The sequence below is a fragment of the Lolium perenne genome, chromosome 7 (assembly GCF_019359855.2).
Source record: "Lolium perenne isolate Kyuss_39 chromosome 7, Kyuss_2.0, whole genome shotgun sequence".
In the NCBI taxonomy this organism is placed as follows: Eukaryota; Viridiplantae; Streptophyta; class Magnoliopsida; order Poales; family Poaceae; genus Lolium; species Lolium perenne.
The window spans coordinates 48,915,143-48,928,587 of record NC_067250.2 but is presented as its reverse complement, the minus strand read 5'-3'; the positions used below and the strand labels follow the sequence as shown (position 1 = coordinate 48,928,587).

The 13,445-nt window shown below is 42.6% G+C and overlaps 1 protein-coding gene across 1 annotated transcript; it reads left to right on the top strand.

Annotated features, from left to right (window-relative positions):
- The first annotated feature begins 10,049 nt into the window (after positions 1–10,049).
- LOC127317579 (HVA22-like protein a) lies at positions 10,050–12,933 on the top strand. The gene is made up of 6 exons (XM_051348147.2): positions 10,050–10,272; positions 11,245–11,271; positions 11,380–11,502; positions 11,879–12,119; positions 12,472–12,637; positions 12,748–12,933. The coding sequence occupies exons 1-5, from the start codon at positions 10,217–10,219 to the stop codon at positions 12,601–12,603; spliced, it is 579 nt and encodes a 192-aa protein (XP_051204107.1). The 5' UTR covers positions 10,050–10,216; the 3' UTR covers positions 12,604–12,637; positions 12,748–12,933.
- Positions 12,934–13,445: the final 512 nt, after the last annotated feature.

Sequence of the window (13,445 nt, the reverse complement as noted above, 5' to 3'; positions counted from 1 at the left end):
TCATGAAGCTACTGAAAATTATTATGAGAGAGGAAAATATGGTTGTAGAAATTTGCATGGTACTAAAACACCTCTCTATATGCTTAAAATCTGGAAGTTACTCTTGTTTTATCTTCCTATGCTTGTCACTTTGTTCTTTATGAATTTATTTGTGTACAAGATTCCTATGCATAGGAAGTGGGTTAGACTTAAATGTGTTTTGAATTTGCTTTTTGATGCTCTCTTTTGCTTCAACTCTTATTTCTTGCGAGTGCATCATTAAAACTGCTGAGCCCATCTTAATGGCTATAAAGAAAGCACTTCTTGGGAGATAACCCATGTCTTTATTTTGCTACTGTTTTGTTGTGTCTTGGAAGTTGTTACTACTGTAGCAACCTCTTCTTATCTTTATTTTATTGCAATGTTGTGCCAAGTAAAGTCTCTAATCGATGGTTGATACTAGATTTGGATTTCTGCGCAGAAACAAATTTCTATCTATCACGAATTTGGGGAGTGCTCTCTGTAGGTAACTCAGAAAAATCTGCCAATTTACATGCGTGTTCCTCAGATATGTACGCAACTTTCATTAGTTTTGAGTTTTCTGATTTGAGCAACGTAAGTACCTCTTAAAAATTCGTCTTTACTGACTGTTCTGTTTTGGCAGATTCTGTCTCTGGTTTTTGCATTGTCTCTTGTGGACTTTAAGCAAGGCTTTCTAGACGTGGAGAGATGTAGCTAATGTTTTATTGAGTTCTTGCAATGTGTCACTACAGGACTAAGGTGGATTTATGTTTTTTGAGTACTAACCCCTCTAATGAAGTTTATGAGAAGTTTGGTGTGAAGGAAGATTTCAAGGGTCAAGAGAGGAGGATGATATATGATCAAGAAGAGTGAAAAGTCTAAGCTTGGGGATGCCCCCGTGGTTCATCCCTGCATATTTCAAGAAGACTCAAGCGTCTAAGCTTGGTGATGCCCAAGGCATCCCCTTCTTCATCAACAATTTATCAGGTTTCTTCTATTGAAACTATATTTTTATTCGGTCACATCTTATGTGCTTTACTTGGAGTGTCTGTGTGCTTTTTATTTTTGTTTGTTTTTGAATAAATTCGGATGCTAGCAATCCTTGTGTGGGAGAGACACACGCTCCGCTTGTTCATATGAACACTAGTGTTCTTAGCTTTACTTTTAATGTTCATGGCGAAGGTTGGGAACAGAAAATGCTACATGTGGTAGTGGTATAATGAAACACTTGCATAATCTTGTAGATCATTGAGCTTTGATAACTTGATTCTTTGCAAACGTTTTGAGGTATTTAGATGGTAAGGCTTGCTGGATAAATAAGTTAAAATTAGTAGTGGATTGTTGTCTTTAAGCTTGTGCCGTACTACAAACTCTATTTAAATAGTTGAAGGTGTAGTTGGACTTGATAGCTTTCCATGTCTAAGAGTTCATCATAATAACTAAGTTGTGCTGAAGGTCGAGGGAGCTAGCGGGGTACTTGTGCCACCGTGAACGGCCCTCTTTGGAGTAAATTTTAATCATGCTCTTAATGTTGAACCTGCTAGTTGTTTGCAATAAGCTTGTGAGTTCTTTTGACTAATGTTAAGCTACGGTTTTTGGCACTTTCACCATCCAAATTTGCTAGCCTCTTCGGTGCTGTGCATTGCCTTTTGCTCACATTGAGATTTGTGCATACTTCGCCAGTACATCCAAACACGTGGGAGGACTTTCTCTTGTTCTCCTACACATAAGCCCATACATCTCCTCAAAACAGCCACCATACCTACCTACCACAGCATTTCCATAGCTGTTCCGAGATATATTGCCATGCAACTTCCATTTTACATTACATGTTGTCATTTATCATTTATATATTGCTTTGCATGATTCTATACAGCTGATGTGTGGTTTACCCATGTTACGCTAGATCATTGCACATCCTGCTACACTGGCAGAGGCATACAGTTTTATACATCATGTTTCATTCATTATGAGTTATTTGTACCAAAAAGTGTGTTGTCATATTAGGATGTTGCCCCTAAAAGTGAAAAGAGCCATGGAGGCCATCAAAAAGAGAAAAAGAAAAGAAAGAAAAAAATATAGAAAAGAAAAGAAAAAGAAAAAAAAGAATAAAGAAAAAGGGGGCAGCATTACTATCTTTTATCCACACTTGTGCTCATGTTTTAGCACCTGCATTATTCATAGTCATCATTTGTGCTCATGTTTAGCACCTACACTCCATATGAGAGAGTTTTCATGTTTTACTAGTATAACTATGTGGGGAATTTACACTATAGAACTTGGGTTGTATATTCCAATGATGAGCCTCCTCAAAAGTGCTCTAGGTCTTCGTGAGCAACCAAGTTGGATGCACCCCCACTAGTTCCATTGGAGAGCTTTCATACACATATAGCTCTATGTGCATCCGTTGCATGGCAATCACTACTCCTTGCATAGCTTCGATCATAAGGCTTCCTCTTGTCTAATGGTCACTTATAGCTTTGCAAGCCTTTCTTCCATTTGGCCTTCCAAACCCCCATTAACGTTCTTCATGCCATAACATCCTGGTGCTAATACCAAATGCTTGCGCTCACCGGTTGAGTAGACTTCGAAATAGTTGATTCATGACGTTCATGTTTATGTTTACTTGACTGAATCCTTCTTATGTTGTGAAAATTTACTTGATGCTTGGAATGAAGGATAGAACTTCTACGCTGAATACTTAACACATCTTTAATGAACTTTGTATGGTTTCATGTCTTTAAAGCAATAGTTCATGAAAACTTCTAGCTTGTTTAACTCTTGTATTATCATCTCTTATATCAATATAGACATTTGCTTTGAGTGATTTGATCTCAGTTCATATGCTTTACATCATTATTGGATCAAGATTATGTTGGTAGCATGTCACTTCAGAAATTATCTTTGTTATCGTTTACCTACTCGAGGACGAGTAGGAACTAAGCTTGGGGATGCTGATACGTCTCCAACGTATCGATAATTTCTTATGTTCCATGCTTGTTTTATGACAATATCTACATGTTTTATACATACTTATGTCATTATTATGCATTTTCCGGAACTAGCCTATTAACGAGATGCCGAAGTGCCAGTTCCTGTTTTCTGCTGTTTTTGGTTTCAGAAATCCTAGTAAGGAAATATTCTCGGAATTGGACGAAATCAACGCCCAGAACCTTATAATTACACGAAGCTTCCAGAACACCCGAGAGGGACCAGAGGAGAGCCACAGGGCCACCAGACAGTAGGGCGGCGCGGCCCAAGGGGGGGCGCGCCCCCCTATTGTGTGGCGCCCCCGTCAGCCTTCCGACTCCGCCTCTTCGCCTATTTAAAGCTCCCTGACCTAAATCTTCGATACGGAAAAGCCACGGGACGAGAAACCTTCCAGAGCCGCCGCCATCGCGAAACTCCAATTCGGGGGACAGAAGTCTCTGTTCCGGCACCCTGCCGGGACGGGGAAGTGCCCCCGGAAGCCATCTCCATCAACGCCACCGCCTCCATCATGCGTCGTGAGTAGTTCCCCCATGGACTACGGGTTCTAGCAGTAGCTAGTTGGTACTCTCTATCCCATGTACTTCAATACAATGATCTCATGAGCTGCCTTACATGATTGAGATCCATCTGATGTAATCGGTGTTGTGTTTGTTGGGATCCGATGGATGATACATTATGATTAGTCTATCTATAAAGTTTGTGAAGTTATTGTTGCTGCAATCTTGTTATGTTTAATGCTTGTCACTAGGGCCCGAGTGGCATGATCTTAGATTTAAGCTCTATAATTATTGCTTAGATTGTATCTACAAGTTTTATGCACATGTCTATGTCCGGAACCAAAGGCCCCAAAGTGACAGAAATTGGGACAACTGGAGGGGAAGGCGTAGGTATGAGGATCACATGTTTTCGCCAAGTGTTAATGCTTTGCTCCGGTGCTCTATTAAAAGGAGTGCCTTAATAGCCAGTAGATTCCCTTGAGCCCCGGCTGCCACCGGCTGGTAGGACAAAAGATGTTGTACAAGTTTCTCATTGCGAGCACGTATGACTATATATGGAAAACATGCCTACATGATTAATAATCTTGATGTTCTGTCTTAATGCTTTCAATCCTATCAATTTCCCAACTGTAATTTGTTCACCCAACACTTGTCACTTGTTATTGGAGAGTTACCACTAGTGTAGATCGCTGGGAACCCCGGTCCATCTTTCATCATCATATACTCGTTCTACATGTCATTGGAAGTAGTATCAACTATTTTCTGGTGCCATTGCTCCTGTGTTACTGATATTGCTGCTGCGTTACTATTACTATTGCTCTCATATTACTGTTGCTTTCACATCACCCCTGTTACTAGTGCTTTTCCAGCTGCAGCTGAATTGACAACTCAGTTGTTAAGGCTTATAAGTATTCTTTACCTCCCCTTGTGTCGAATCAATAAATTTGGGTTTTACTTCCCTCGAAGACTGTTGCGATCCCCTATACTTGTGGGTTATCAATGTCCCGAAAATGACTAAGCATGCAAATTTTCCAAACATCATAATTTGTGTCATCTAATATAAGAGTGTTATCGTGCACTAAACCTCTAGCCGACATCTTTACTCTCAAGGGGGTGAAGCCTAAAATGAGAGACCTTGCTCTGATACCAATTGAAAGGACACAGATGTCGCCTAGAGGGGGGGTGAATAGGCGATTTAAAACTTTTGTGAAATGGGCTTAACAAATGCGAAATAAAACTAGCATTTACTTTGTCAAGCCCAAAGCCTATATACTATGGTTCACCTATGTGCACCAACAACTTATGCTAAGCAATATAAGCAACTAGGTGGTAGCAAGATATATAACTTCAAGCACGATGGCTATCACAAAGTGAAGTGCATAAGTAAAGAGCTCGGGTATTGAAATAACTGAGACGTGGAGACAACGATGTATCCCAAAGTTCACACTCTTGCTAGTGCTACTCTCCGTTGGAGCGGTGTGGAGGACAAGTCACTCCAAATGCACGAGGGCCACAGTATTCTTCTCGAGAATTCGCACCAAAAGGGATGTCCTCGATCCACTATGGAACCTTAGGGAGGTCACCGAACCCGCACAAAGCTTGGGGCTATCCACAACTTAGTTGGAGGCTCCCAATAAATTGCCACTAAGGCCTTGCCCTTGAAGAATCTCCACAACTTAATTGGAGTCCCCAAGAACACCACAAAGATGCCACAAAGGCCTTGCCCTTGAAGAATCTCCACAACTTAATTGGAGTCTCCAAGAACACCACAAAGATGCCACAAAGGCCTTGCCCTTGAAGAATCTCCACAACTTAATTGGAGTCCCCAAGAACACCACAAAGACCACTAAGCCGTCTAGGGTCCAAAGACCCAAGAGGAACAAGCTCCCGAAGCGAATATCTCACGAACTTTCACCTCCACGTATCACCGCGGAGAAGTCAAACCGATGCACCAAATGCAATGGCAAGAACACCACAAAGATGCTGAAGTAATTCTCTCTTAAATTCCAACAAAGCTAGAAAAGGTATTGGGGGAGTAAGAGAGGAAGAACAAATAGGAGGAGGAACACCAAATTTCTCCAAGATCTAGATCTAGTGGATTCCCCTCACAAAGAGAGGGATTTGATTGGTGAAGATGTAGATCTAGATCTCCTCTATCTTTCTCTCAAATAGATGAAAGATTCATGGGGGGGAGAGGGAGATAGCAAGCTCAAAGAAGGTCAACAATAAGGGCAAAAACAAGCTCAAACGGATAGGAAACTTTGGGAAAGAAGACCCCCTTAAATAGGGCAAGATAAATCTGCCCGTTATGCACAAAACTCGTCAAAACCGGAACTTCCGGTCACTTGGGGCGGAACTTCCGCCCCCGGAAGTACCGGCCAACTTCCGGGTGAACTAGGGCGCCCCCGGAATGCTCCCGGTATGATTTCTACGTGTAGAATCAGCATTTCCGGAAGTTCACCGGAAGTAGGGCGGAAGTTCCGTTCACAAAACTGCTTCACGAAAACTTCAAGAACTTTTGCATCCGAACTCCGATTTTGATGATCTTGGGCTCGTTTCGAAGCTAGTAACAAACTCTACAAGATCATGCAGGGAACCATCATAGTACAGTAAGGTAGGATAGAAATAAATGAAGAAAGGTTTGACCTATCTAAAAAAGACATACCGGTAAAACCTCCAACCTTGAAAATGCAACAAGTTGCCCGTGCAAAAACTATTCTTGATTAACTAGAGCTTGTCATGAGAATAAACACAAGATCTAAAACATCACATGGATAAGATCCAAATAACAACCAAGAAAGATGATGCAAGGATGCAAAGATTTGAGCTCTCCGAAGGATACGATCGAGTTACTCACTCGAGAGCTCTCTTGATAGTACGACAACTAAACTATAAACCGGTATCCAACTACACCATGAGACCGATGAGAAAGAAAACCTATCAAGAGTAAACCTTAACCTTGCGCAATCCACTTGGGCTTGATGATGACGGTCTTGACCGCAACAAGATGGAACGCCTTTCTTGATTGTGCTTGCTTGATGAAGTCATGCGAAATGCTCCCCCATACTCCACTATGGGAGAGCTTCTTCTTCGACACATCTTCACATATCCATGATCACCATTTGGATAGCAAGCTTCAAGCATATGATCACTTCGAGTTTGGCTCATCTTGAACTTGCACTTCATTTCTTCATTCTTCATCATGTTGATGTCTTGAAGTAACTTGAGGGCTCACTTCATCTTCATCTTCAAGACATACTTGACACGTGATATCCTTCATCAATTTCTTCTTATTGCAACCTTGAAGCCACCATATGGTTCAAGCATTGCATGTGGACAACACCTACAAATATAACTCAATGCAAACATTAGTCCATAGGGATTGTCATTAATTACCAAAACCACACATGGGGGCTCCATGCACTTTCACACACCCCCCTGGGCGTATATGGGTTCGTCCCATTAAGCTGATCGTCCGCACACCCCAGGCGGGAGGCACTGGGCCGACCCGGTAACTTTTCTCTCCTTTTTTTCTTTTTTTATTCTGCTATTTCATTTATGTTTTGCTGAAAATGAACAAAATTTGAATCTAAACTTTCTGAAAATTTGAACAAATTTAGAATCTGAACATTTTTCGAATTTCAATATTTTCGCATTTGAAATAGTTTGAACAGATTTCAAATTTGAACGGTTTTCAAATTTAAACGGTTTTTAAATTTGAACGGTTTTCAGATTTGAACGGTTTTCAAATTTGAACATTTTTGAATTTAAACATTTTTTATATTTTCGCATTTGAAAATATTTTGAACAGATTTCAAATTTGAACGGTTTTCAAATTTGAATGGTTTTCAGATTTGAACATTTTTATAATTTAAACATTTTCTCAATTTGAACAATTTTTAAAAATTAAAATTTTCGAATCTGAAAAAATATTAACAAAACCGAAAACAGAAAATAGAAAAGAAAAACAGAAAAAGAAACTAGAAAAGAAAAAAAGAAAAGGAAAAAACGAACTACTACAAGCTAAACAGACACAAATGGGCCTGGCCCATACCCGATCAGGAGGTGTGCGGTGGCCGGTAGCCACCGACCTGGTCGGTGTATAGGTTTCGCGCCGACCTGGTCGGTGTATAGAAATTGCCATTCTCTAAGCCCAGAGTGAGGGGGTGGAGTTTTGGCACCCGGGTGTACATGCTCTCTTAATCTGAACCACGAAAATGTACACCAAGATCTGTGTAGGACACAATAGTAAATGTGATACAGGCACTGGTTATTAGATTATACAGTAACAGTATTTACTTGCGTACGTGCTGGGTCCTGCGACGATTTCACGTCAGGAACGAAGCCGTGACGGGCGCCGGAGCAGGACCGTAAGGTCGCTGTCGTGGACCTCAGGTACAGATGGCGGCCTGCAACCTGGACCATGGCGCTGCACTGCTATCTTCGACGCCGGCACAAACAACAGGGGCGCAGATCCTTTGGATACTGGCTGCTGGCTGGAATTCGAAAGCTGAGATTAAAACATCGAATGATGATGACACACAATCGAGCGCCACACTGTAGGTAAAAACAACCATGGTAGAGATAAGATTCGAAGCGTTCAGAACTTCATATTCATATTTGGTATACTTAGCAAGAAAGATTTAAATCTGTTGGTGTTCGTATCCACAAGGTTAGAATCTATCATACGCCATACTCCCGTAAATCGGTTGCTGCAACAGTTGGGACTCAAATGAATCTAGGCTTCTATACAAAATAAAATGGAAAGATGGGGGCATTGCTACACCGGCTCCTCCATTACTAGTACTACTTGACTACAACAACCTCAAGGATACCCAAATCGAAAGAGAAGATGCAAACGCAGTGGCAAAAAAACAAGAGCTTGAATGGTGGTGCCTGCTAGTTGGCTACTAGGCCCTCGATCGACATGGTGTCGCTCAGTCCGAAGACTTCGCACCAGAACATCGCCCGGGTGGCTGTTTCGTCGGCCTTTAATCCTCCCAACGACCGTTCCGCCAATGCGGCGCGCCCGCTGTTCGGCGACACACTAGAGGACCACCTGCCGCGGGCGGTCAGCGGAGGCCACGCTGCCGCCTGCGAATTTTTGACAAAAGAGACCACTTAGCCCAGTGAATTGTCAAAAAGGACCACCTTTAAAAATTATTGTCAAAAAAGACCACCTACGTCGTGGCGGCACACGTGCCAGGTGACACGTGTCGCTTGCCGCCACAGCCGGAGGCGGCAGGGCCTGCCGCCACAGCCAACGGCGGCATGTTCACAGTATCGTGATCCATGAACAGTAGTCTGTTTTGAATTTTTTAAAACATCTAAAAAAATTTTAAAAAAAATACCTACATGTAGCTAACTCTATGCACTACAATCGTGCAAAAAATCACTGTAAAATACGTTGTATTTTGGGCTCAGTAAAAAAGACAAATTCAACAAATTTTGTAGCTAACGTGTGCTGTTCATCGATCGGTATGCTGTTTGTTGATCACCGTGGACATGCCGCCAGGGGCAACGGTGGCAGGCCCTGCCCGCAGGTGACACATGTCACCTGGCACACGTGCCACCATGACGTAGGTGGTCCTTTTTGACAATAATTTTCGGAGGTGATCTTTTTTGACAATTCACTGGGCTAAGTGGTCTCTTTTGTCAAAACTTCTTGCCGCCTGCTGGAACCGCCGGTCAACATCGCCAGCACACTGGCTTACCTGCAGGCGCATGACCTCCGCTCCAGCGACATCCTCCTGAAGGCTAACTTCGCCGCCAAGATCACCGGCCCCAAGCTCGTCTCCTCCACGCCGACACGCCGTTGGCGACCAACCACCACTACACACTACTCGCATGGATATGCTTGGTGCTGGGAATCTGGTCGAGACTTGATTGGGCCGGGGCAGCGGCGCCGGCTGGGAGATGGACAGTTGGGCGATTTGGTTGTGTTAGTCCGTTAAGTACCTGCGACATTGAGCTTGTGTGGAAAAGATCCTGGTGTGGAAGAGGATGAGAACGCCATGGCTAGTGGGTAGGAAGGATTGGGGATGAAGGGCCTGCTATTTAATCACCACGTGTGCCCACTACGTGTCTAATCTGCTGGTACAGGTGTCTGAGCCCCGTCAGTCCAAGTAGTCTGCCGTTTGTACCGGTGATTTTGCAAGAGAGGGACAATCGCAGTAAATGCATCTACAACTGTACAATATTGGATGTGGGTGGCAATATACCGGAGGGAATACAGAGACTGTCATCAATCTGTCCTTTTCTGATTGGTCCAGCTACCGAGTGCATATGAACCCGGGAGCCAAGATGGATTTCCCAGACAATAGCGCATTTTCTCACTGATGGGCCGAACTGAATGAGCCCACCTCCTGGGTCGGAAGGCACAAGAAATCTAGAACCTTCTGCGGTGGCAGGCTGGCCGCTACTCTACCAAGAACAGTCGGGGTCCAGGTACACGCGGTCGGCCATAAACAACGAGCGAGAAACGAATAAAAGAGGCCGAAGAATCTTGCGAAAAGAAAATAAAAGAGCGAGTGAGACTGGAGAAAAGACGAGTGAAAGAGAGAGAGAGAGAGAGAGAGAGAGAGCGTGCCCTCCCGAACCCAACACCAACGGCTCGCGACAAGAAGAATCCGCTCCCATTAACGGCGCCGCACTAGTCTCCGTGATCTGCTGCCGGAAGCAGGGAGGGGAGACCGGGACGATTTGGGGGAAGCATAGGTGCGAGCGAGATGGGCTCCGGATCTTTCCTCAAGGTGCTGGCCAAGAACTTCGACATCCTCGCCGGGTACGGGCTTCTTTCCCCTCCCATCCCTCCCCCTTCCTTGCTCTGCTTGCCCTAGTAGTCGATTGATTCGTGGATTTATTAGCTGGGGAGATCTTCACGGTGGTTCTTGATGAGATCCGGTAGCTGTTCATGTCGTTAGCTCGGTAGGCTGCGCTGGGGCTTGTAGGGGGGAGCTGTGCGAGAATCTTGGGGTGGTCACTCTGTAGGTTGCTTCCTCGTGGTGAGGGTATCTTGCGAACGGGTGTGGGTCATTTGGATCCTGCTAGCATTGGAAAACACCATGCCTCAAAACCCTAGTGTCAAAGTTAGGGTTTTATTTTTGTCCTTTTATTAATTCTTGCTCTGAGAGCATCAATTATCTGGTCATGTTTGTATCTTGGATTAGTGTTGTGCTAGATACTTGATGCATCTGGACTTCTGGAGAGAGCCAACAATCTGGGCAGTTTGGGTTGGGCAACTTGTACTCCTCTTGCTGACCTGCATCCCACACCGCTGTGACTGTGGATAATATACTTTGGGAACATAGATCTCGCTTCTATGGCTGCTAAGCAGCTATATGTTCAGCTGTGCCTAGAAGGGGAAACAATGCCGCGGATATATTTGAAGAAAATAGTTGATCTTCTAGATATAACTTGAATCCACTTTGTTCTGCAAACTCTGCTCAGCTTAACTATTGTATCATCTGTCTTGTGCTGCTACATTCTTGTGAAGTACTGTGGTAACTATTTTTTGTAGGCGTGGTAACTTGTCTGCATTGTTTGTCATAGGCAGCACAGAGAATAGGGTTAACTATTAAGAAAGAGAAAGTGTCATCGAAGTAAATGAATGCAGTGTTATAATCAATTATCTGGGAGATAGAGCTAGCTCTATGTCTATGTGATGCATTTTAGCTTCATGTCTAGGATGCTTTTCCAAATGCTTCAACTATATCAGAATGCTTGCTACCCTAACTTCTTTTTTCTCGCTTTGCAGGCCCCTAGTTTCACTTGCTTATCCTCTGTAAGTATTACCGTCATCCTAAATTGCTTGATTCACTTACCTTGTTCCATCTTGGTACTAAATTCCTGTTGTAAGTTCTCACATTTTCTCTTTTGACTCTGTTTGCAGATATGCCTCTGTGAGAGCAATTGAAACAAAGTCTCAAGTAGATGATCAGCAGTGGCTCACTTACTGGGTGTTGTACTCGTTTATCACTTTGTTTGAGCTCACTTTTGCTCCAATACTTGAATGGTAAACTGCACTTTTCGGGTTCTTAAGATATGCCGCATTTTAGACTTTTTAAAACCTTCAATAGTTCTAAATGCTGTGAGCCTGTGACATTCCCCACAGCTGTAGCAATGAAAAAAAACAGTAGAAAAATGTCTCTGATGTAACTTGTTTCCTTTTTATGCTCATTCCCCATGGTTTCTAGTAGTGGTAGTTATAGTAATAAAAAAACAAGGAAAAGTTGGCCCTGACTCAATGTGTTAACTTTTTATGCTTTCCTGCGGTTTCTTGTGATGTTCATTATTTGTTGCTAACATCACTGGAGATTCCTGAATATTTCTTGCATTCTTCAATATAACTGATTGATGCACCCGGAGCCTTAAGATTCCTTTTTTTGTAGGCTTCCTTTCTGGCCCTATGGAAAGTTGTTCTTCAATTGCTGGCTAGTTCTACCTTGCTTCAATGGTGCTGCTTATGTTTACGAGCATTTTGTGCGGCCAATGTTTCTGAACCGCCAAATAGTCAACATCTGGTACGTCCCAAGAAAGGATAAGTTAAGCAAACCTGATGATGTACTCTCAGCTGCAGAGAAATATATTGAACTAAATGGGCCAGAAGCATTTGAGAAGCTAATTAGCAAGGTATTTCCATTCTTGACTCAGTTTTTTTTTTGTAACATCTTGTCTTTAACTGATGTAGTGTTGCTATATTCCTGCTTGTATCATTTATGTGATCTGGCTACTTAATTCATGCTAATCTGTGTAGTAGGTTTATGATGCTTACTGGAGGGACTTAACATAATTGGCTGATTTAGTTAATTCTTCTGTGCAACCCTGCATTACTGTCTATTCTTCCATGAGTGCTGCATTCCATTAATATTGCAATGAATATTCTCCTTCGTCAGTCTGTTCAAATTGCTGCACATGCATAAATTGGACCTCTACTCTAGTATCTTTCTTTCTAACTAGTATCGTTCATTAACTCTTCTTTCAGTCTTCAAAGCCTTCAAACTTTAGGAGCAGGAGGCTGTCGGTCTTGCAGGAGGCAAAAGCTGATAGAACAGGCAAGGCTGAAAGAGAATCGTGGGGTGAAAATCCATTCTACGATAAAAGTTACCGACACTAAAATGACCTGGCCTTTTCAGCCATCCACTCATCAGGTTAGCCTAAAATGTACATGCCAGCTGAATGTTAAGTCCAGATTGGATCTTTGTCGTAATTTTTTTTATCGTGGGTTATTTACAAAGCTGTGATACTACTTCTCCTACAGTCTTCGTGGATCTGCCCTAGGAGGAACCTACCACGCCTCTAACTTGAGGATTGTATTCTGATGCGTCTACTACGGAGTATATCAGTATCTGGTCCTGGAACTATGGGATGGCTGAATTATTGTAAATAGCTAGTGTCAACAATTTCCCTTGTTATTTGGGTTAATGTAATGTTGATTTGCGTGGTAGTGACAGCTTCGGCGGTTAAGCTAGTCCTGTGTAAGGGTAGATACCGTGGCCATAAAATACCAAAGACTGTTGGTATGATGGCATCCCTATTTCTTTGCTCTGCATATGCCTTAATCAGACATTTCCTGATTGGAACATGGCAATTTATGTTAGCACTTGCAGCCTTGAAGCACTTTGAATAGACATGAAGAACAATGTGGTTTTGCTATTTGCGATTGAAAAACATCTACTCCTATAACGACTCCATCTATCTGATATGGCGTGAGATTCATGCACAAATGGATGATAAAAACATCATTGGACGAGGCTGTCTTAAAAATAACAGTTTCAAGTCTAGTAAGAAATAGTTACTTGTATATATGCTTTTTTAGACATTGCAGCCCAGCTTTGTTTTACACATGGGACCCTTAATCTTGTATATATGCTTTTTACTCCTCTCAGTGAAATAGTAAAAGATAATGGGATTGCAGCTTGGTAATTTGTAAACTGAAGTATTTTAAAGCTCGGAATT

Bases quoted from the DNA above. Each gene is read 5' to 3' on its own strand.
- LOC127317579 (XM_051348147.2), top strand. From the start codon at position 10,217: ATGGGCTCCGGATCTTTCCTCAAGGTGCTGGCCAAGAACTTCGACATC. The intron at 11,272-11,379 runs GTAAGTATTACC...CTCTGTTTGCAG, and splicing joins GTTTCACTTGCTTATCCTCT to ATATGCCTCTGTGAGAGCAA. The intron at 12,120-12,471 runs GTATTTCCATTC...CTCTTCTTTCAG, and splicing joins TTGAGAAGCTAATTAGCAAG to TCTTCAAAGCCTTCAAACTT.